General features: G+C 32.3%; 1 protein-coding gene across 10 annotated transcripts in view; it reads right to left on the reverse strand.

Moving 5' to 3' along the window:
• Positions 1 to 26,477, reverse strand: part of LOC143200833 (uncharacterized) — a 623,832-nt gene that overhangs the window by 64,265 nt on the left and 533,090 nt on the right. For all 10 annotated transcript variants that reach the window (XM_076411562.1, XM_076411560.1, XM_076411561.1 and 7 more), the window contains one exon: positions 9,633 to 9,782. In XM_076411562.1, the coding sequence (XP_076267677.1) occupies positions 9,633 to 9,782 (150 nt within the window). The remainder of the gene's footprint in view (positions 1 to 9,632; positions 9,783 to 26,477) is intronic.

The raw sequence follows: 26,477 nt of genomic DNA on the forward strand, positions 1-26,477 counted from the left end.
ACAAATGCATTTTGAAGTGAAAAAATGAGCCGGCACCTAATAATTTTGGAATAAAACAGAGCAAATTAACTTTGATAAAGTCCGCCGCCTTCAGACGATCGCAGCGCCATCTGCGTCTACGTCGAGCATATTAAATTTCCATGCAAGGACACTCTTATGAATTTCGATTCCTATTATTACGTTCGAATGAATACTTCATCAGCTTATCTGTACGATTATTCTGCGCTGCAATAGAATAAAATTTTATGATTTAACACGAGCGGAACGTTAACGACCCTGTCTGACGGAAATAAAACAGCGGGCATGTGACAGCGCTAACGGAATAGGAATAACTCCGACATCTACGTGAAAAAACTGGATAATAAGGGCGGCGGATTGCGAACTTTCGCGCTATCTGTCGAAAAATGGCACCGAGCTCCTTTGTTCCGATGCATTTTCTTCAACGTTGTCGCAGACGACGTTAATACGTGATTTTTTTTCATAGTCACTTCATAGTTGCGAAGTAGGTTATTGTAAGAATATGAGAATATAAAAATTAATTATTGATTATGAAGTCGTTTGAATATATCGTCAGTTATCTTAACTGTAATACGAATGTATAGCCCTTCCGATATAATGGCCAATGCACGTCATCATTGTCGTCATCAAATTTAATTTGTAATAAAATATTTTTGAAAAAAAAATTAACCTACTTCAAAAACTAAATAAAGAACTTGCTGTTTTAAAATAAAAAAATAAACTAAACATTCATTTAAACTATCTACTACAGGTATTTTATATTCTACTATATACACACAACTTAGCTTAATACCTACCTCAACTTATTTATCTATTTACCACTTGAAGTTGATTTGTTTTGTTCGTAATTTAATTTTGTATATATATCACAAAATGTTATTATTATTTTTGTTTTGTTTGGTCTCGGCACCGATTTCAAGTTGATTTGGTGATTCAAGGTGTTGGTACTAGTTAAATAATGTTGTAAATAGATAAATAGGTTCAAATAGGTATTAAGCTAAATTGTTTGTATATAGTAGAATGTAAAATATGTGTAGTAGATAGGTTAAATAAGTTGTTGTTTATTTTTATTTACTTATTGCAACCGTTATTATGTACATATTTTATTTTAAAACGTTTTTTTGTGTTGAAAATCTAAGTTTGAGTTTCTTATTTATTTTTTGAAGTCGGTTCATTTTTTTGTTTTAAAATATTTTATTTTTCTTTTTTTAATGTTACATACTTATTCAAGAACATTCGCAAATATTTTATCAAGTATTACAATGGATAGTCCAATTAAAAGTGCAACCCATATATGGAAAAACATCAATAAAGAAGCAAGGAACGCTTGTTACATTATAACAAAAAAAATTACTTTTGAGCATGACATTTACCAGTTTTTATACTAAATTACTTCGAATTTTTCGTCACTCAGCAATAACAATATAAAAAAATATCTACTTATTTTGGATAAAAAAATATGTGAAAACTTTGTACGTGAAATTTGAGCATTTCCCTTGATTCCCCCTTCCTCCCAACAGACCACGGTTTGGTTTCAATGGTGCTACCTCGGAAGTGCACTCATTCGAATAAAAAAAGAATTTTGAAAATCGGTCCGTAATTGACGGAGAAATCGGCGAACAAACATAAAAAAATATATACAGCCGAACATAGTGTGAACTCTTTCTTTTTCGAAGTCGGTTGAAAACGTAAAATTCATCTTTTTTTTTCGAATTTTTCCTTCTCATTTCATTAATAAGCATAAATCTGGTTAAAGAGAGACAGAATGAAATCTGATCCGCCCGATCACGTAAACGAATCGGTCGTTCGTACTGGTACTGGTCGACGCTGTTGTGATACGCCTGCAAAATTATTGAAAATATTAATGATAATAATTAAATGTTAAAAAGGTACGATTGGGAGTCATTTCTGCATCGGATAGAGAGGGGTGATGAAAAATGGATTCATTCTGAAAACCCTAAGAGCAAAAAATCATGGTTATCACCTGGCGAAACTGGTCGATTGCATTTAAGATCAAATCATTTTGGTTGCAAGAGAATGCTCCGTGTTTGATGTCACCAGAGTGGCGTGGAGTATTGTGAATAGTTGAAATTTGGTAAAACTGTTAATAGTGATCAAAACCGAAAACAAGTTATTTATTTGAACCATGCATTGATCGAAAATCGTCCAGAAGGGGCTTGAAGACTCGGTAAAGTGATTTTACAGCACGATAACGTGCCGTCTCATAAAGCAAAACCGGTCCAGGAAGCATTTAGATCACCTGGATGGGACATACTATCACACTCTCCGTACACCCCAGACTTCGCATCGCCTGACTATAAAATTTACAATGGGATCAATGGGATACGCGCTTGCAGAGCAGCATTTCGCCAATTTCGAAAATGGCTCGATGAATGGTTTTGCTCAAAGGACACACAGTTTTTTTGGGATGGCATCTATAAATTGCCTGAAAGATATGCAAGATGTATAGAATTAAGTAGCAAATACTAAGAATAAATATATTTTTCCATTTCAAGAACTGTTTGGATATATGGAAGAAAGCACTGTCGACCATAACAGCTTCGGTTTGGATGAGCTCGATAAGACATACAGAGAAAGTAACTGATAAATAGTGGATCGTGAACATGTTTCTAGTTCAACTGGCTTACTTCATCAAAGGCCACCACTCCTAGGTCACCTTTAGAAATAGAGTTGAATAAATTTCCTTTTTTTCCCTTTTGATGAAGAATTCATATAAAAATATTATTATTGATTGGAAATAGCTATAATGTAGTTTAAAATAAAAACCATACCGAATCGATTGCTACGTACGTCCAACCAATTATAGTGGGATTTCAATTCTTTTCGAATCTAAACTGAGATGTCTGACGTTGACTATTTGATTTATTCGAAACAGAATTGGAAACGAAGTGGAACAGAGGCAAATCGAACGGCGCATTCGCATCGCGAATGCATAATGCATCAAAAATTAAGAGCGCCTTAAGCGCCCGTCTACTGGTATTGACATACGTCGCTCTTAGACAAGCTTCTCCCTAATGGAAGGCGGAATTTTACGCAAACAAGTTATTTCCAGCGGGAATTGCCGATGGAGCAGGTTTCGGCTTCATAACTCAATTTTTATGCTAGCTTTATCATCCCAACGATCAGATGGCTCGCTCTCTTTGTTGATTCGGGCGGAGAGGGATGTTGATTTTGTGTGTAACCGCTGATCTAAATATTTCCCTCCCGTTTTTGACATACAACGCGATCCCGGGGGAAATTCTTCCACTCGATATCAATTTTTCATTACGTTACATTAAATTTTGCCAAACAGCTCAGCGGTTTTTATGTGAGCGGAATCGACGAGGAATAGTATGATTATATAATTTCTTTTTTAAACTTTAACTAGCTGGATGCCCGAGTATTACAAATTCCTATTAATTTTTGGTCCCAATTTTTTTTTTTTCAAGTTTCTAAAATTATTTGATGGGCTTCGGCAGCAGATTTCTTAAAACCAAATAACAAAAGTAAATTATGTCGAACTAGCAATTTAAACTTCAATATTTAGTGTTTTGTTGTTATAATTTTTTAAAAATTTTAACATTCAATCGATTCAGTGGTGGCTTTATTACATTCGCTATTGGCAATAAGGATGCTTGAGTTTCTTAGATGAACATGTGTGAGTTTGATATTATATTGTTTACACGTTAAATTATAATTTTATGGCATTTTTATATTCCTAATAAATATAACAATTATTTAAAGGATTTTATTTTGGTTAAAGGTCTTTTCGAATTATAAAAATTGGGATTATATCAATTCACACATTTATAATTTAGTTATGATATTGAAAATGTTGAGAATTTGTCAAAATTTGACGTGTTGTAATGTAGTAACAACTTATAATATAAATTTATTGTGATTCTGTATCAAAAGGAAAGCCTTACTGATTTGATCTATTGATATTAAAAAGTTTTTTTTATGTTAAACATCTTTATTTTGACTAATACATTTTCAATTATTTTGGACAAGAATATCTAGTGAATAATACAAGAGAAAAAATCAAAAGTCCGTCGTTAATAGAAGTTTTGAAACATTAAATGATATATTTCTTTATTTAAAGTTTTTCTAAATCAGTAATAATGTTTAAAAGTAAAACTGACCTATAGTTGAAGTATGTTCAATGATTGTTCGTCAGTATATTAATTATTTAATTATTATATAGGCGACCACTAGTAGCAATAAAAACATTAAAACTATAGTGAAGTATGGAAGTCTGACTATAGATATCAGGTTAAAATTAAAATTAAGACCTTAGAGATATCTATTTTATAAGCCTTTGATCAGTGACCTGACTATAAGATTGAAGTACTAGAGATGTTTTAATCAAATTTTACAAGTTCTCTACGACCTAAAGTTATTTGGTTAAGATACAAGATGGTTCTATATATATCCTTCAAGAGCTGCTTATATATCACGTGTTATACTATTGATTAATTGGTTTTATCAATAAAGTTTGAATAGTGTTTCAGGCATTTTGAAACTGACGATTTTGATATAAGCAATACAAAATTGAAGGGCGAACTCTACCAATAAAGCGACAAGGAAACTTTGGAAGTAGTTTAACGGTATGTTCTACCTGATAGTGTGAACTCTTCCTTTTTCGAAGTCGGTTAGAAACGTAAAATTCATCTTTTTTTGTCGATTTTTTCAGACAGAGACAGAATGAAATCTGATCCGTCCGATCACTTAAATGAATCGGTCGTTCGTACTGGTACTTGTCGACGCCATTGTGATACGCCTGCAAAATTATTGAAAATATTAATGATAATAATTAAAGGTTAAAAAGGTTCGATTGGGAGTCGTTTCTACATCGGATAGTGAAGGGTGCTGAAAAGTGGATTCATTCTGAAAACCCTAAGAGCAAAAAATCATGGTTATTACCTGGCGAAACTGACCGATTGCCTTCAAGACGAAATCGTTTTGATTGCAAGACAATGCTCCGTGTTTGATGTCACCAGAGTGGCGCGGTGTATTGTGAATGGTTGAAATTTGGTAAAACCTAAAGTTATTTGGTTAAGATACAAGATGGTTCTATATATATCCTTCAAGAGCTGCTTATATATCACGTGTTCAATTTATAACTAACTAATATTGTTATACTACTGATTAAAAATTTAAGCAGTTGAGTTTTCTAGTTTTGTTTGTGGGGTTCAAAAAACATGGTATAATTGGTATATAATCTCTATATTGTCACTATATTCATATTAAAGTGCCATTGCTTTTATCTAAAAATCATATATCCTTTCGTGGTCGAAGCTTTTTGAGTCCAATAATCGATTTACAGGAAGTGCTGTTTTCTTTTGTTTTAATTTGATGAAAAATGTAGGTGATGGACATCGATTGGTTTTATCAATAAAGTTTGAATAGTGTTTCAGGCATTTTCAAACTGACTATTTTGATATAAGCAAAACAAAATTGAAGGGCGAACGCTACCAATAAAGCGACAAGGAAACTTTGGAAGTAGTTTAACGGTATGTTCCACCTGATAGTGTGAACTCCTCCTTTTTCGAAGTCGGTTAGAAATGTAAAATTCATCTTTTTTTTGTCGAATTTTTCCTTCTCATTTTATTAATAAGCATAAATCTAGTTAAAGAGGGAGAGAATGAAATCTGATCCGCCCGATCACGTAAACGAATCGGTCGTTCGTACTGGTACTGGTCGACGCCGTTGTGATACGCCTGCAAAATTATTGAAAATATTAATGATAATAATTAAAGGTTAAGAAGGTACGATTGGGAGTCGTTTCTGCATCGGATAGTGAGGGGTGATGAAAAGTGGATTCATTCTGAAAACCCTAAGAGCAAAAAATCATGGTTATCACCTGGCGAAACTGGCCGATTGTTTTCAAGACCAAATCGTTTTGGTTGCAAGACAATGCTCCGTGTTTGATGTCACCAGAGTGGCGTGGTGTATTGTGAAAGGTTGAAATTTGGTAAAACCTAAAGTTATTTGGTTAAGATACAAGATGGTTCTATATATATCCTTCAAGAGCTGCTTATATATCACGTGTTCAATTTATAACTAACTAATATTGTTATACTACTGATTAAAAATTTAAGCAGTTGAGTTTTCTAGTTTTGTTTGTGGGGTTCAAAAAACATGGTATGATTGGTATATAATCTCTATACTGTCACTATATTCATATTAAAGCGTCATTGCTTTTATCTGAAAATCATATATCCTTTCGTGATCGAAGCTTTTTCAGCCCAATAATCGATTTACAGGTAATGCTGTTTTCAATTGTTTTATTTTGATGAAAAATGTGGGTTGAAACTGACGATTTTGATATAAGCAATACAAAATTGAAGTGCGAACGCTACCAGTAAAGCGACAAGGAAACTTTGGAAGTAGTTTAACGGTATGTTCCACCTGATAAATTAGGAAAACAGTTATCTAAAAGTTAAAGAAGGGACGTAATACGTTTATGTGTCATTAAAGATTCAATAGAACAAAATTGCTTTAATACGGTCATGTCGAATTGAAATTGATTCTATCTTTCAAATGTCGTTTTCGCCGAAATAGTTCCAGCTTTTCCATAATGCGTCCGGTAACAGTGAAACCGAATGGCACAGAGTTCAAACAAGGAACGACCGATGATCGAATTAGACCAGTTCTATTAAATTCAACGTTCTCTCTTAGGGCTTTTTTCCCGTTTTCCAACAAAAACAGGTGGTCTCCAGACGAAATCGATAAACGGCAGAAGTAACATAAACAATTTCAACGCCCTTTATATAATTAAAGGATCCGCCCGTCCGTGTGGGATACTTCTTGTACTTGAAAGCTAATTTCGTTACATGAAATTTCATTTAATTAATATTTTCATTTCCTTAATGGATGTTTTGCCATCGCTGAAGATGTAATCTATCTTTCGCTTTTACCGTACGGTCTGAAAGACGTGAGCCTCTAATAAATTTAGATATTCGGATATTTAATTTTGGTAGGTAAATGTTTGTTTTTCCTGATGCATTGTTTAACGTTGTATTCGGGTACTCATTAGTTGAATCGCACGAAAAGGGATCCCCGAGCGATGATTTTCAGTACGAAGTTGAATATTTATTAGGTTGAGCTAAAAATAATTTTAGTTTTTTCCAATAGATCACTCTCGAATTGCATATCTCTAGTAATAATTATATGAGAATCCAAATTATAGAGTTCATAGAATGTAGATGCAGGTTTCAGAGGCTAATTTTGTCATATTTTGCTTAACAGACATCAGACTCTTCGAACTGCTTAGTTCCTTTCTTGTAAATATTCGAATAAGAGTGGTAAAGTTATTTAATTTTGTATCATATATATATTAAACGTCTTAGCGATTTTTACGTCCCAATTTGGAGAGAACGGGACCATCGGGAGGCTTGAAATTTGGTACTGTTAAAGCTTATACGTAGGAAACATTTTTAGACCTAAATATTTGTGTAATATTCCCTATAAATAAATAGATTTCAATAAAACTAATTACACCCAAATCAAGTAAAAATCGGTAACACAAAATACATTAACAAATATATTACTTCAACTTTTTCTTTTCAACTTTCGTCGGATCTGGCCGACTCGCTACCAACACCTATTCTAATAACTACGGAATATTATTCACAGTTTCTGTTGTACGTAAATAGATTACGAACGTGTAATATTACGTTATGATGTAAATTTGTCAGCGCTGTACTGCAAAATTACGGAGTGAGTTAAGACATTAAAAGGTTTTATTTAATTTTAAACAGCGTTGTTTAAAGTATTTTGTATTATTTGTAGGTATTCACAGATCGTTGGAACTACTAAGGAGTTATGGTAGTGAATTTGAATGAATTAATGGTTACTGTTGTATGATCATATAAAATTACATTTTACGCTATTTGTAGGAATATCAAATTAATATGTTCGTTTAATCCACAGATATATTCAGCTCTGAAAAAAAAAACGATATATATTCTGTTTGCGAGATATTTAGATTTTCGCAAGCAACTTTTTTAGATTCATTATATAAAAATCCCAAATTCATTTTTTTGATTCAATCCATTTGAGGTTTTATGAATCTCAATTAACTTGATATGTGATAAAAACTGGTAGTTATTGATTGCAGATTACAAATACATTCAATTGTGCATCAAGAGTTAAAATTAATGTTGTAAAGAATACTAGAAATTATAAAATAGCTTGTAGAATTTTACTCCATGTGTGACATAAGGCAAAGTAGAAAAAGAAGTAGATTTACGAAAGCAGTACAAGATAAATTAAAGATTAGCTATCTGCAGTGGCGAGATTACAGAATGTTACATAAATTGATATTTTGAAATAAATAAATTTACTGACAGGAAAAAACATGACAGCAATTTGATATATATTTTAAACCGCTGATAAATATTAAGATGCTTAATGATTAGTGCAATAAAATATATAACAACATAACAAGATCTGAACAGCATGCCGTTGGAAGTTAATAGGTCAATTGAAAAGTCCCCGGCCTATCATAGTAAAACATATTTTTGGCAAAATTACTTTTTTTTATTCAACATAATTCCCTTCAAGGGTGATACACTGATTATAGCGACCCTCCAACTTATCGATACCATTTTTGTAGTATGATTTGTCCTTGGCTTCCAAATAGGCCTCAGATTCGGCGATCACCTGTTCCTTCATTGGATGAAATTTTTTTCCCAGAGAGCATTCTTTTGAGACTGAGAATCTGGATAATACAGTGGATGAGGAAGTAATTCGAAGCCCAATTCATGGATTTTTGCCATCGTTTTCACTGATTTGTGATGGTTGTGCCTTCAAATGGTCCAATAACGTTATGTAGTAGCCGCTGTAGATGGTCCCTCCTTTTTCAAGGTAGTCAATGAAAATTATTCCAAACGCATCCCAAAATACAGACGCCATAAACTTGTCAGCCAAGTGTTGCGTTTTCCAACGTTTTGGAGCGTGTTCATCGTGTGCAGTGTACTCGGATGACTGTCGATTGGACTTCGGAGTGAAATGATGGAGCCATGTTTCATACATTGTCACAAATCAACGCAAAAACTTGGGTTCATTACGCTTGATCATCTTCAAACACTGCTCCAAATCGTCGTTGTTTTTGGTCAAAAGTGAACTCGCGCAGCACCCACTTTGCACAGAGCTTTCTTATACCCAAATATTCGTGAATGATATGATGTACACGTTCATCTTTAGAGTGTCTGCTATTTTATTCAATTTCAATTTACGGTCTTTCAAAATCATTTTGTGGATTTTATAAATGTTTTAGTCGGTAATAATCTCTTTTGGGCGTCCACTGTGCTCACCGTTTTCGGTGTTCATTTCAATACGTCTAAACTTATCATAACATTCCTTGATGGTTGATTTTCCTGTGGCAGTGTCCGGAAACTCGGTATCAAGCCAAGTTTTCGCTTCAACTGTAATTTTTCCCTTCAAGAAGCAATATTTTATCAACACGCGCAAGTTCCTTTTTATCCATTTTTTTCACTCAAAACAAATTTATACACGCATTTTTTGAAAGTTAGAGCTAATTTTAATTAACACATAATATTGCCCCCTGCTATATTTTATAACGTTAAATCATTGCTATAGTAACTTACCCGCATCACTGTCAGCCGATAAGCCAAGACTATTGGAATTATCATTAACTAAAGCTTCTGTAGTGTTCGATAACGTTTGAGGTGATAACGTCAAATCCTGGGCGCTAGAAGAGTCGAAGAAATCAAATGAAGCCGTCACAGTATCAGCACCTGAAAACAGAAAATAAATACGATAATATATACTCCTTAAAAGGATAAAAATAACAATAATTATTAAATGTAATTTGTAAAACGACTCTTGAAAATTACGGTAGTTCAAAAGCCAAAATAATAATCGACATAGTTGCTAAGAACCTGAAACCGCATAAAGAGACCCTTCGAATTTGAATAAAGGAAAGGAGGATTTGGCTTTTCTACTTGGAAATTTTATTTTTGTTCGAAGGTTATATATATGTGGGTGTAGGAGGGACGAAATTGATTTCTAGCAAATTTTCTGTTCTTAAATGTGGTTATGAATGGGGGGTATGGTCATTGTAATCCTCAATAATAGACATATTCTAGTCGGATTTATTTAGGTTTGAAACATAAAGACTGTTAGATATCTAAAATGAATAAAGTAGCAGTTGAAATATAATAAAATATTTGATAATAAAATAGCAAGGATTTGGTTTTATGATGAATTTTTTATGTAATGAAAAATACGATATAAAAATAAAAGTAAATGAGCTTTTTTCTCTATTTGATGTCGTTTGTTAATACATTAAGTTTATCATCAATAATAGTTAGTAAAATCACTACTTTTACGTTTTCCTAATCTTACTGTATTTTATGAAATCTTTCTAAATCTATTTATTCATAGCGTGGATACTTATTTCAATTCTGTCTAAATATAAGCTTTAACCGTGCTAAGTCTCATGCCTCCAGTGGCCCCCTTTTCTTCAAAAAGCCAGGAAAAATTTTCACTAAACCGATTAATATGTAAATATTAAGACAGAATATTAATCTTTAAGTGTATAGTAACTTTAGTCAGCCTGGTTACTGGCGTGACTGGGATCATTTTCCTTGTCGGATTTTACACTCTTGCCTAGAAGATTCAAAAATTTTAAACAATCACAAACATAAATTTACGACCATGCCCTAGCAGGACTCGAACCCGCGACTATGGCAACACTAGGAGGACCGTCCCATCGCTTTCACTGCTATGCCATCAAGCCGGCAATAAATACATTAATTTAACAAATGCTCCAATAAGCTCTAAAACTTAAATAATTTTACTATTAAATCGGTACATTTAGCTAATCTTGAACGTAACAAAATTACAAAGCCGACTCGGTCTGGGACGTAGTCGATGAGATCGACCAAATCCCATTAAAACGAACACGGATTCAGCATTGACATAATTTAAAACAACCGACTAACAGAAACACAACGATAATAGAAAATAAATCTTAAATCCTCTCCCATTCTTATCCCGACTGCGCCATCTATATAAATTTCGTCGACGCTTGCGGAGGCAAAACCCGATAAAATTCCTGGCACAGGATATCGCCCCATTTTAGTTCTGTCATAGATCGAGATTTATGCGCCTATTTTGACCTATGAGGGGATAATATTTTAGCAGGTAATACGGTAAATTTTCATATTGTGGAAGTCGGATGCGGGTAGATCCGGTTCTACCATCTGGCCGGGGGATTCCCGTAGGATAATTAGTTCGAAAAAAAGTTTTAACGTAAGCGCGGAAAGAAATAGGTTTCCCTATGGAGATTAGTTGTTTTTGTCGTAGATGGTAAATCAATTCTGCTAACGGTAAAAGTACTACCGACTATGATTAACAAATCGCAATACTGTTGTGTTGTGGTTTGAGTGTGAGGCACTGGATGATTAGGATATTCATGACGCAATTTGCGCTGAGTGGCAATAATGAAACAATTATTTTCAATAAATGTTGTCACTATTTCTGCTCGTTCTTGTGGAGTATATTTATCCATAATAAAATTTGGACGTCTACACAACACAATGGTTAAAGCGAAACTGAGCTAAACGTCACATAACATGTTCAAGATGGCGCGCAATCTAAATGGTAGAGTTTTGACCCCACCTGTTATTAATCCCATACTTGCCTTGCTCGTGTATTATGCAAGTGCAACAGAACAGTAGTAATAAATTAATTTATAAATTAGGATTGTACTAGAAATATCTGATGTAAGATGTCATTATTTAAAAAAAAATGCTAAACAGTCGATAGTCGTTGTCAGTTGATGGTTCCCAACGTGAGGAAAGAACTGTTCTATTTAGTGGCAATCAGTATTAGTCCCGCATTTAACAGCATTCCAGTTTAACCCCCCTCCTGCGCCGTCATCCCTTACTTCGGCAAGCAAACCGTCCGAAAAATTCTAGCCAGGAGTTATTTAAATTCCGAAGGTCCCTTCCATTTCTTATCCAGGCAACATCTGGTTATTACAAATTGCAGCGCAGGGACCGCGCGGTTAATACGAATGAGGACGGGTCGCTGCAGGCGTACGTGCGAGAAGATCCCGGGAGGCCCTCCATCATCCGCCACGTTGTCCACTCCGTGCCCGCCGCCGCATCCATCACGACAAGTTGGATGCGTGGCGGGTTTTCGTGATTGTGTGCGATCGACTGTCGTTTATTCGATGACCGATGTTTATTTTTATGAGCCGCAATTGATTGTATCGAATCGGAAGGACGAGCCGCTTCGAGCCGTCTTAACTTCTTGTCGTTTAGTCTTCATTTATCATGTCGTGTCTCGCTTGTAATGACAGACAATCTCCATTGGTATTACTTAGAGGACTTTACTCAAAAAATGACTTATAACCGGCTTGGGTGTCGCAGTGGTTAAAGCGGCAGTACTTGTTTGTAAGTTTAAATATTCCCAGGCAATAGCATACAACCTGAAAATCAAATAAGAAATAACCATAAAGGTCAGGCTATTAATTAATCCGGGTAAGACGCATACGTTTTGGTTTAGTCTCTAAAGGTGCCAACCCAAGACCACGGTTTGAAGGTCACGTTAGCCAGCCAAACTTTAATTGCTAAAAAAGAGACTATCACTATAACAGGTCAATTGAAAAGTCCACGGCCTACCATAGTAAAACACATTTTTTGGCAAAATTATTTTTTTCTATCAAACATAATTCCCTTCAAGGGTGATACATTGGTTATAGCGACCCTCCAACTTTTCGATATCATTTTTGTTGTACGATTGTCCTCTGCTACAATATAGACCTCAGTTTTGGCGATCATCTCCTATTCGACGAAAGTTTCTTCCCAGCGAGCATACTTTTGAGATCTGAGAACAGGATATAGTCGCTGGAGACCAGATCTGGAGAATACGGTGGATGAGGAAGCAATTAGAAGCCCAATTCATGTATTTTTGCCATCGTTTTCACTGACTTGTGACACGGAACATTGTCTTGTTGAAGCAGCACCTTCTTTTTCTTCAAATGCGGCCGTTACGCTTGATCATCTTCGAAATGCTATAATTAACAAACAAATGATCTGACAGCTCTCAAAATATTATACACGCATCTTTTGCGGGTTAGGGCTAACTAAAATATGTATGGATTTAATTCTAGTAGCGCCATGTATGTGTCAGACCGGGGACTTCTCAATGGACTCGTTACATTTTTCAAACTACTTGAACTAAAGTCTAAAGCAAAACTTACACAATATACAATTTCGAGTGGCTTTATTACATCTTCTGATTTTCTGTGCGTTGTTTCGCAACTATATATATATGCTTCAGTTTGGTTTCTTACATATTGTATATATTGTTACTTGTAAAATAACAGCAAAGAGTTGAAGATATATTATAGGCAACTTAGAGTATGAAACCGAAAACTTTTCAGCCAATTAGTTTTAGTACAATATGTGTTATAACCCATATATAAACTATAATAAATATGGTAAAGCTCATATTAATTTTCGAATAACGAATAACGAAATAATATCGAAAATGAAAATTTATCGAAATCAAAGACGTTGATTATCGGCAATTTCGCTTTTGAGAATCATAAATCATGCATTTCGCTTCGATAAAGAAAAGCGTTCTTAGCCAACAAAACAACTTTAGACCTTTTCGCATTAAATCTGTTGGATCCGAAAGAAAAAACGAGGCGTGAAAACTTAAAAGCGAATATGATCAGCTCTGAAAAGGTTTGATACACTTTCAACGTTACAATAGGAATTCTGTCTCGATTTTTTAAACCGCCTCATAAAAAGTATCGACACAAAGAGATGAAAAGCATCAATGCCTCGTATCGATTGAGACCATTTCTAGTCCACTTTTTGTATATACCGAAGAAAATTCGGCACGAACGCGTATTTTTTACTTCTTCGTCGTGTTTTTTTCTTTTACTGACACAGAAAACATCAAACGAAAAATGTTATATTTATATATTGAAATATATAAATATAGAGACATATTGAGTATTTATTTGGCTATCTATTGTGATTGTTCTACGCAAGAGTGTAAAATCCGATAAGGAAAATGATCTCAGTCACGCCAGTAACCAGGCTGGGTAAGACCGGATGTCTTCTGGAATGACTTCTAAAGTTGGTCAGTCGTCAGTCGGTAGGCTTAATGCTGAGAATCGTGGTTCGTCTACAGTTTAGGTCCAGTCCAGATAAACTCATAGTTGGTAAAAGGAGACTTTAAAATATATTTAAAAAATATGAAAAGAACAAAAAAACCTGGAATATTTAGATTTTGTGTTATGTTAATAATTCTATAGTAATAATAATTGAATTGTTTTGTTATTCTCGGTGATTTAACATACACAGGTTTTAAAATATGGAGGAACAAGGGTAAGTGCAGAATGTAAGTTTACATTTTTAAAAGTTATAAAATTAAAACAGCAGTAGTTTTATTTATAGTGGGAATATTAGCTGCCAAATTTATAACACATCATTTTCAATGACATCGAATAGGTATCAACATATGCTAAAATTGAATGATAATAAGAACAGAGAAGAAAACGTTATTAATGTGATTTGTCCATCAAGAATAGTAGCAAAAATTGTAGTAACTGGTAATAATTGGACATTTATTTTAAACATAATATATAAGAGTATAGATAAATAAAATACTGTTTTGGTACTAACCGATAGTTCGATAATCCATTCATTTTAGGCTAGTAAATGTACAATATGATAATCGAAAGCTCGAGGTAGTCAATTCATTAATGGGGTTTGTGGATCAAGAATAGTAGCGATCATAGTCGATCATATTTGGAGATTTTTAGGTCAATTTCACTGGTTTCAAATATAGTGGTGTCTTTTTCGTTTGGTTTTAACTATATTGGCTGGGTTTTATCTTAACGATTTTGGTCTTTTTATGGTAATGTTTATTTATATGGTTCTTGGAGTCCTTGTTAATTCTTCAAAAATATAAATTTAAATATGGGTTTCTAAAAATAGAAAGGCTTACAAAAACTATATTAAAATATAAATGAAGTAATGAAAACATGTAATAAAATGAAAGTAATTACATAGATTTCGTAGATAGAACACATGGCACATGGGAAGTCCTAATAGTGTTCGTTATTGTTTTAATTAAAATATTAATATGTATTACTTGATTTAATATTCCATTTTTAAGATTATAAAGTAAAAGTAAATAAAAAGTCATATATATTTATATTTGATGCTCTGAAGTTGTTCATTGTCAGTGTAATTTAAACTTTTTAGACCTTTTTAGAAAGGTCTAAAATTGTTATTTTAATTACTGTTATATATCAAATATAGTTTGATATATAATATTTGATTTGACTGTTTTCAAAATATGTAGAAAATATTGTCAAAATAAGTTATATAGTAATACTAACATATAGTTTTTAAGTTATTCTATTTACTATATTATGAGAGAAACATTGACAGGATTATATTGACTTTATAATTCATGATCGACCACAGGGCGATCTTAATTAACCTTATTTATAAATTAATTTACTATTTTTATTTTTTAATGGCTACACAGTTCGAGGCATATTGCTTTCTGGTTAATTTCTTGTCAGCCAGATGAAAAATGTTAATTTTGAATTACAATAAATCTATAGTATAGTTGTTAAAAATAGTTCTGATTTAATAATTAAATTATTATAAAATATTAACAGTCCTTCAATTTTCAAAAGGCTTTATTAGAGATACAATTCCCTTAACGAGTCCTGTTTCATTTTCCCAACCTATTTCATTTTATTTTTAAATATATTAGAATATCGGATATAACATTAATTCGGCGTATAATTTTAATTTTAATAGCAAAACAAAATCGAACAGATATTAAATAGCGTTTGTATAACGGCATATCGCTCATTAGTTCGGTTTACATTTCGCATTTTCAATGCACTTGATAATTGTATAGTATTATTTAACATGACAATAATATTTCAAGGGTCATAACTATATAATAATACGCCGAAATTCATATGAACACTCGATATTTTATAATAAACTTTGTAGTTGGAAATTATGATTATAAAAAATAATATAAATTATTGCAATAATTCATCTATACGAGTTGTGTATTTCTTTACGAATACAATTATTCTATTAAAATGATTAATTCTGATTAAAAAGTTTTATTTGCTTTGGAATAATAATTTTAAATAACGTTCTGGCCTAAAACCAGGCGGTGGAATGCATGACGCATACCTGGTCGCGGAGACTTGCCCTGGAGTGACAAGTTGGACCGGGTTATGTGGGACTGCCTCTGGGCTTACCAATACACTAAACCGAAACCGCCTCACAGTTGACCCCTGTGGATCGCTACTGCTACTGCATTAAATTTGGGGATATGGTACCCGCTGATCGGGCAGCCGTTATACTTAACTGACGATTAACATCTTGTAAAATAAGCATTTGATGGAGATGGGAAGTCTGCTAGAAGGGCAGATCAGAGAGATAGCAGGTTTGCTATCCCCGAACCTTTCTGGATTGTTTGCTTGTGTATTAATGCAAGTAGAATAGAACGGTAGTAATAAATTAAGTTTGTAAATTAAGATTGTACTAAGCATATCAAATGTAAGATGTAATTAATAAAAGCATGTTTGGATGTAAACTTTGGGTTTTCTTTCAAATGCACACATTATTTAAGTATTTTTATTATTACCGGATATTATCAGTTAGGTTAATTAAATATTAATTAATTTAAATCAATATCAGAATCAGGATAATTGATAGTGAATATTTATCAAAATTAGTTCATTCTTAATTATTGGTTTTGTACAATTTTAATTTATAAATTAGCTATTGCTTTTCATTTGTATTTGTAACAATTGACAAGCAAAACAATTCTGGAGTTAAAAATTCGGTTCAAATTTAACAAATTAAATGTTCAGCCTAGCGCATTGTCCACTCCATTGCTTCTATGTTGGTGTGATTTGATCAACCTTGTAGACCCATTAGATTTTGAAGTCAGTGCAGTTTTTCGTTGTGTACGTAATTATAGGTATTGATAATTAATCCAAGAACTTTGTTTCGACAGAGTTAGATTACTAGTAAGTTTAACAACTCCGTATTTGTACCCCGTAAATTCAAATTGGTTTGTTATTTTCTGACAAACCAATCTTTTTGATTTTAGATCAAGTTGGTAGTTTTCTTTTTTCCTTTAATGTTGGGGATCTTTTGAATAAACAGTATAACTTTTTCCAGACTGATCTATTAAGTTTGATCTACTAAATATGATGTTTCTCATTTAATCTACCATAGATACATGGTGAGATATTTCGGTAGTGGTGTATGATGAAGTGGGGATCCCTTTAGTGATATATATAAGTCATCAAATATGTCTAAAAATATACAAAAATTAAAATCATAATTAAAGAGTTATATATCTTTATCAATAGCTATTTTAAGACAATAGCAATAGCTAGGTCTTTGGATTCAAAGTGGTGACTGTTTTTTACTCGTTTTTTAAATAAGAGTTATCTGATATTCTTTCTGCGATATGAGCATTTCTAGCCTCCTTTGAAAGAAGATATTTCATTATACATTTGTATTTCTTTTACTGGGGTGACTGGGGTAATTTTCCTTGTCGGATCTTGCATTCTTACCTAAGGACATTCACAAATATTAAATAATCGCGAATATAAATTTATCATGCCCCGGCAGGAGGACTGTCCCGAAACACCAGACATATGCTTCTGGGCCAATTGTTGTTTTCATGGGGTTTGTAATTTTAATGTCTTTAAAATTTATTCATATATTATTGCTTCTAGTTGCCAGCTAACTTACAAGTTATCTTTAGAGTGACTTAAAACTAGATACTTATCTAGGAAGACTCATTGGTTCTTACTTAGTTTCTAATAAAATAAAATAGAATAAAAGTTAGTAGCATTTTCAGTGGTTTTACCATTTAGTATACACCACAACTGCACAAGAATACCCGGTTTGGATCTCTTGAGTCTGCGTCGTAGTTCGGTATTATCCAAGAGTTACACCACTTCGGTGTTAACATGGGAATGGAGTCTTTCCTCATTCCTTGTTGCGAAGGTCTCGGTCTCAGTAACTCTTCCTATAGTATTGGTTTACATCCACGTTATTTATCAGGACTCTTACATATTTTGTATTAAGTATTATAACTGAGTTTTACAGGTCCTTATAGGTATTTGCTTGTACATAGACGACATATTATGTACGAAAAAGTTAGATTTCTTATCAAATAACCAATATACTTTTTTATATGTTAATTTGAGTTATTTTTATACCTCTTGATATGATCTTTTATTTTAAAATTGGCTTCCAAAATACTTTTAACTGTGTTTTAACTGTAGTTTGTAATATCATCTTAAAACTATAAGAAAATGGATAAATATGAATGTAATAATAAACAATTGTAAACTAAAACTATCTAGATCCAGAGTAGTTTTGTCTTCGAATTTATGTTATTTGTGTCCGACACAATACATGGTCCTTTTTTTTGGGAATTGTCAAAAAAGAACATTTATTTGATTTGTTGCCCAATTAATGGAAGTTCGACGGAGTTTTTTGATTATAACGGCCGAAGTCATGGACATTTTTCAAAATAAATTGCTCCGATTTCTGGTTTTTGCAAAAACATCCATCGCAGTCTATTTAAATATTTGAGCACTTCTGCATTATATATTACGGACTCAGTTGTATCAACCCGTTATTGCGAATCGAAATTCGAACGGCTTTGAGTTGGATTTTTTGGCCCGAACAAATTTATATCTATATATATACCAAACATTAATTAACGCAGAGATTTATTGAAATAGGGTTTTGCTCGACAAATTGTATTTAAATAAAATCGATGCAACAGTTCCTAGTCTTTTTTTCAATTCAATATATCCAGAAAGCAATTACCAGTTTTCATATAAAATATAAACAATAGATTAAAAAATGTTTGTTTAACCTTTACAAAAGTGAACAACTATAGAGGTTTATACTTGAATAGTCACTGTTGATAACAAAAGCATTTCCACAAAAAAATACAATGTTTTCAACTGAACCTCAGCTTCGACACTCGCTGTGTATTTGTTTAAATATAAATATGTGAAATATGGAGCAAAATGAAAAACGTAAAAGTATACTTGGAACTGTATTTTTTTATTTGGGGTGTTATTTTTTAAGGGCAATCATTTTATTGTGAAATGATAAATATTCGATATATACGTTTTTTTTGTTAATGATGTTAGTTATACAAATAACTCTCGTATGCTCAGAGAAAGAGGCTAGCATTTAAAGAATACAAATTTTAATAAAATATTTTATTGCCTTCGCTAGATATTTCAGTTTTTTTAGATGTAACGAAGAAATTAACAGAATAATTTGCAAAAAAAGAAGTAAAAATGGAGGTAAGTGTGTGAACTACACCTATGTTTGAATAAAGTAAGTAATACCTCTCAAAATCCACTGCTATTCACCAGACGTTGCTTATAAATTCAGACTAATCCATTTTATAAAATTTTAAGCTTTTTTATTTATATAGATCCGCTCAGCCAGTACAATTTCCGACTCTTATCACCTATTTCTTGCAAATAATTGCTCCACGTACTTCACAATTAACATATTGATAGTACTATAGAATGTCATTGTATTAAATCTTCAACTAACCCTTCCACAATCATTTATAATACTTCTATAACTAATAAATACTTCCTTAAACTTTCATTCCTAACAATAAACTATCAATTGGACTGGTTTATTGGTGGACAAGTTGTTTAGAACTAAAGATTCTATTAATTAAGACAGTTAAAGGTGGCAGTGAACTAATGGTATTTAAAGTCCAGTCGCCATGAACTACTACATCCTTCGCTTTTATCTTCGGAACTTTCACGCATAATTTGTCGTTAGTCTTTTATCTTGTGCTATATGTAATGTTGATTCGCTTAAATGGTTTATAATAATACTGACCGATTGGTTTGAGAGGCTGTGGGATTTATTATATATATTAAACAGATATAACAGGTCAATTGAAAAGTCCCCAGCCTACCATAATAAAACACATTTTTGGGCATTTTTTTTTGTTCAACATAATTACCTTCAAGGATGATAAACCGATTATAGCGACCCCCCAACTTTTCGATGCCATTTTTGTGGCGCGATTTTTCCTTTCCTTCAAAATAGGCCTCAGTTTCGGCCATTCTCTTGAGATATGAGAGCAGGAAATAGTCGCTGAGCGCCAGATCTGGAGTATACGGTGGATGAGGAAGCAATTCGAAGTCCAATTCATGAATTTTTGCCATCGTTTTCACTGACTTGTGACACGGTCTTGGTGAAGCAGCACTTTTTTTTTTCTTCAAATGCGGCCGTTTTTCAACTATTTCGTCCTTCAAACGGTCCAATAACGCTATGTAATAGTCGCTGTTGACAGTCCTTCCTATTTCAAGGAAGCCATAACTTTCCGAACCGATTGTTGCGTTTTCCCACGTTTTGGAGCGGGTTCATCGTGTGCAGTTCACTCGGATGACTGTCGATTGGACTTCGGAGTGAATTGACGGAGCCGTTTTTCATCCATTGTCACATATCGACGCAAAAACTTGGGTTTATCACGATTAATCATCTTCAAACACTGCTCCGAATCATTAACTCGTCGTTGTTTTTGATCAAAAGTGGGCTCGTGCGGCACCCATTTTTCACAGAGCTTTCTCATATCCAAATATTCGTGAATGATATGATGTACATGTTCAGTTGATATCCTTAGAGGGTCTGCTATTTCATTCAATTTCAATTTACGGTTATGCAAAATCATTTGGTGGGTTTTTTAAATGTATTCGACGGTAACAAGTGTTTTGAGCGTCCACTGCGTTCACCGTTTTCGGTGCTCATTTTACCGCGTCTAAACTTAACATACCAATCTTTGATGGTTGATTTTCCTAGAGCAGCGCCCGGAAACTCGGCATCGAACCAAGTTTTTGCTTCAACTGTATTTTTTCCATTCAAAAAGCAATATGTTATCAAACGCGAAATTCCTTTTTATCCATTTTTTTTCACTATAATAAAAGTTGCTTCACTCAAAATGCTATAATTGACAAACTAATGATCGGACAGCTGTCAAATTTATACACGCATCTTTATAGGGTTACAAATATCGCAGTTCAATGTGTCAGACTACCAAAGGCAGACAAAACTTGATGTGAACTAAGTTGAAATTGAGTAGAAGCTTTCAGATCGGGATGTAGATGAGGAGTTTAGAGACACCAGAAACTCCATACACACTGTACTATGAAATTTGTCAAATTTGTGCAAAACAGAAGTTCATCGAAGACAAACTGATGGATGAAGATGATACTCACAAATAATTTTACTACAATTCTAAGCTGTCCAGAGGTGATCGTGACTCCGTTGGTTTTTTTCTAAGTGGAGACGTGATATATAGACTGAGTGATTAATACATGAACGGCCCTGGTTTCAAAATTGAGGGTGAGATATGATCAGGCAAGTGTTAAATATATGATTCATTTCGATACATCAGCTAATTCTTAGTATGTAGAAAAGAAGAGGAATAACAAGTAGAGGGCGTGATAGTTTGTCTCAGATGGCTGTTCAAAATGGTATAACAAACCAGCGATATAAATTGTGTTTCTTCATTTTCTCTCTTCAATAAAAAGCTCAACTCAACTCAACTGGCATTATATTTTATATTGATAAATATTAACCATCGATAAACTACCTAGGTATCATTATACTTATAATTTTTTGGACTATTAAAACCTTCAATGCCTTTTCACCCTTATTGTTTAATATTTCACTTATATAGCTATATTTAACTAAGGCAAAATGAAAGCTTAAAAATTAATAGAGAAATGTCATAAATATTATATTGTTTAATATTAAATTATATTAATTTCCACCTGGGCGCTTTAGTTTCGTTCGAAAAAGAAAAAAAAAACTGACGCTAGCCTTAATTAAAGATTCGAATTTAATAAATAAAATACCATCTTGCTCGACAAGCCGATTCTAAATTTAATTATAACAAATATTTCGCTGTTCTCGTTCGTTCTTTTTCTGTTTTGCATCAGGGCGAATTAATTAAAACTTTTAATTGCAATGGGCCTCGCTATCATATCAATTCGATTTTTTTAACTAGCTAAAATAGTTTTTCTCGGTAGCAATTACGGTAAAAGCTGTGTTTGTCGTATTTTAATAATCGAGGCATATTTCTCATTTGAAATATTGGAGTATAATATTAAATTATTTTTTGTTTTTGTACTGATTCATTTCATTCAGTTTCAGTGACTGCGTAGAACTTAGAGAAAAACAGTAGTGCGTTTCGATTTGTTTTCCAATTAAAGATTGAACCAATTCGTAATTTATTTTTTCAGTCTGGTCATAAGGTTCAGATTTAGTACGACTTGAACTTAGAAAGAACATAGAAAAGTGAGGGATAGATTGCCCATTGGATTCACAAGAGTCCAATTCTGGAGAATCATAACATGTCCGCAAGGATTTGAATTTCCAATGTTGCCAGTTATTGCAAATTGTAGGTTTTAAGAATATAATAGAAATAGAATAAATAATCTTGAATTCACAAATTAACTTAATATTTCCACTGAGATATAACATCTATCATTTTAAAATAATTTTGAAAGAAAAAAAGAACAAGTGGAACAATATCAACTATATAATAATATTACAATAACAAACCAAAGTTACAGTTCATGTAAATTATGTTGCAATTATGCATTAAATAGAACATAGACATATACAATCATGATTATATTCTTTTAGCCTTTCATATTGCCCTTTATGATTGACATAAAATCGTCTTTCTTCGTATTTATTATTATATTATTCCATTATATATCAATAGACATATCCTACTTCCTTGATCTCATTTACTTTACCCATGCTTTCGACACTTGGAGAGTCATTTTTATGCATGTGTCAGGGCTATTAAATCGCTTTGCGTGCTGTATATTATATAAATATTTATGAGTCAATAAAGCTAGTCATTCCAAGTTGCCACTGCTTAAATTTTAATAGCAGGAGTGCAATGGACTGCAATCATACTTTCTTTCACTAATCAAGTCTCACGTGTCACCCTTTACACTCTTATGAAATCTTGATCCATTTCACTCAAATTTAGAAGTAGTAATATTATTACCAAAATAGAATCCTACAACCCTCAGAAATGAGGAGTTAATAATGAATAATATAATTAATTTGGCATGGAATTGAATCCAATTTGTAAAATAAAAATAAAAATTGAATCGGTACGTACCTCGATGGGATCTATCATAAAATATTTTTTGGTAAAATTCACAAATCGATGATTAATCTGATACTGCCTACTATTTATAATCGAAATTTTAACAGTACAAGAACAAATAAATTATAAACAACAAAATTTTTAACTTTAAATAGAGCCTTTAGCAGTACCAGTATCAAAATCGTTGCTTATAAATGGCAACCTTGATTACTTTTAAAAGGGAATTTAGCAAAATTAGGCGGAAACTACCGAAGTTTACCGAACTCCAACTATGATTCTTCAAAAATACTACAGACACTACTGTCGAACTTTTGTTGCCGTTTTTTGTTGTCTGCTTTTTTTGCACAGATGTGGGAATATATACGAAGTACCTGGAAGATACTGGACAATAACAGTAATTTATTATACAACAAAAGGCTGGTCTAAGGTTTGGTTAAGGTAAAAGTGTAATAAATACTAACTTAGTGTCATATTGTTTGTTTTTAATTACCTGATTGTTTACAAATTTTTGAAGACTAATATATATATATAGCACAAAGTTAACTATACACTCTAATAAAGTGACATCAAATAGATAACATCAAGTATATAAAATAAAGTGTATATGAAGTAATATAGGTAATAACAATATTTTCAGTTTAATATACACTATATCTATAGTAAGCTCGATGTTTATAACAAATATTACAGTTACCGTTTATATATAGCACTATTACCGATGATCGCTATTAATTTCGTATCCTGCGGTGGTAATTCTAGTTTCAGCCAGTCTATAAAGATACATAAACATGGATAAACACTAGCCGTAAGTCAGACCGTTCAGAATCAATCAAAAAATGCAAATTTTTCACGCCTGTTTTTCACATTTCCATACATTTTTGGTCGACACAAAAAATGTACTGTAAAAATTTCAATTTCCATTTTTATTAAAAATATATTTGGACATGTTGTATTTATTCTTTTTATCGCACCGCCGTTATGAAGCTGAAGTTTAATGTAAATTCTCTTTCGGATTTCTTTTTTTGTTCTAGTTCGAAATATTCGAAAATTATGCCGTACTATCACTGAAATTTTATAGATATGTTATCCATAAATAGAATAATGGAAACAAGATTGAAGGTAATCCTAAAAATGTGTAGGAGGTTAAAGTTTGCTATATAAAAACTCTCCTAAAATTTGAACATTTTTAACATTGAGAGCTCCTATTAAAATATATATTTCGCAACTCGCAATATTTTTGATTTTATTTTGTCTAAATTTTAATGGAATAATAACAATGTAGACAATGTATTTTATGTTTCGTTGTGTTTATAAAAAGGTTGTTATATGAAAACCTCACTCTTAATGGAAGCTTTTAAATATATATGAAAATTAGGTATTTAGTTTTATGATATTGATTTTCTGAGAACGAAAAAAATTATAGATACTATGAACTAATTTCGTTTCTTTTGAAATGCTCCTTATTTATCAATATGACGTTCGTATTAAATATGCAGTCATAGTAATAAAAAAATGAGTTTAAAATACAATTAAAATTATTTGGCATCATCACTGTCATAGGCTTTAATGATTTAAATAAAATTAATTAAATTAAATGACTTAAAGTGGCTGACTTATTAAAATATTATATCATTTTCTGTTTTAAATTATTGGTCGCTTGCCAATATAATAATCAATAAATAACCAATAAAAACCTTTTGTATTCTATGATGCCATTTTCTGTAAGATCAATTATCTGGACATAGTCATAGTTAAGTGAACTTAATGGAAATAAATATTTAAACTTATGTATTCAAATTTATCGAATATATACTGAGTCCTGCACAAATTTATTGGTAGGTATGTGTTGCGTCTTTATATGTAAAGACGCGTTTATTATATATGATTTACACGTCGATGGGCAATATTTCTTTCGTCCATGGGTAAGATAGTTCGGATGTCCTCGACGTGATTAGTTCTAGTGTTTGATATTTGTGAGAAGTTAGGTTAAGTTAGTGTGTAAGCGGGAAAGCAGTAAGCATTGAAAGATAGTACAAGAGGACGTTTAAGGTATTACATGTAGTGTGTACAAATTAAAATAAGTGAATAAAGTCCATAAACAGTTCTTAACATAATTTATTATTTGGTGAACCGAAATCGCGGGTTAATCGCCCCAACAGTGTGATCTAATGGAACTAACAGACATTGCTATACAGATAAATATATAAAGCATACAATTTTTATAAGCGTATAACAAAATCAACGTAGAGTTATTACTTTAATTTGTGTATTTATATGAGACTTGGATATTTCAGAATGGGACTAATATTCCCAATGGTCACTCGTGGCAAGATGATCATAAATATAGTGTCAAGACAACAAAAGTTGATGAAAAAATAAAATCATTGGAATAACAATAGATTAGGTTTTATTAGTCATAACATTTATCAATAATTAATTGCAGACATATTGTTCTTCATTCTGGAAACAGGAATGGTTAATAATACGTTCGATATGAATGAAATATTAGATAGATTGGAAATTAACAGCTTAGTTATTCACTATTGAGACTTTCTGAATATGGGATTATGATTCAATGCTGACAATTTCTAAGATGCGATGATGAAGCGAAAACAACTAAAGGTCAGTATATAATTAATATATGATAACTGTAGGAAATTTTCTTGTAGAGTGTCAAAGGTGTATGTGCACAAATATGTGTGTAATTATTCCGAATATACATGAGCATTTGGTTAAAATGTGCGAGGACAGAAAGAATATTAACTGTTTTGCAGATATGGCAAAAGCATTAAGGAGAATACAGTGATTATATCTAGTATAGTCAAGAAATATACATTTTTCTTGACAAAATTTGATTTAATAGAACAATATAGGTAGTAACAGAACCAACCAAGGAGAAATACAGTTACATCAAACTTACTTAAGAAACATAGTACATAAGTACACAAAGAAATGCGCCAAGAACTCTAACTAAGGTGGTGTGTAAATAATAAGAGTTCAATGTAAATATACTAAACTACAGCCCTAACCTACAAATTATTATAACTATATAATTAATTGTATTTTTAAATTTTTAGAAAATCTATGAATTAGATGTATCATAATGTTAAAATAAATTATATGTCATAACAGTATTTTTGTGTAATTATTTTATTTAGATTAGAATATTGTTGTATGTCACAGTCAAAATGAACTAAAACTCAGAGTTGACG

The sequence above is a fragment of the Rhynchophorus ferrugineus genome, unplaced genomic scaffold (genome assembly GCF_030347505.1).
Source record: "Rhynchophorus ferrugineus isolate W39M unplaced genomic scaffold, kcgeb_rfMv2 rfM8, whole genome shotgun sequence".
In the NCBI taxonomy this organism is placed as follows: Eukaryota; Metazoa; Arthropoda; class Insecta; order Coleoptera; family Curculionidae; genus Rhynchophorus; species Rhynchophorus ferrugineus.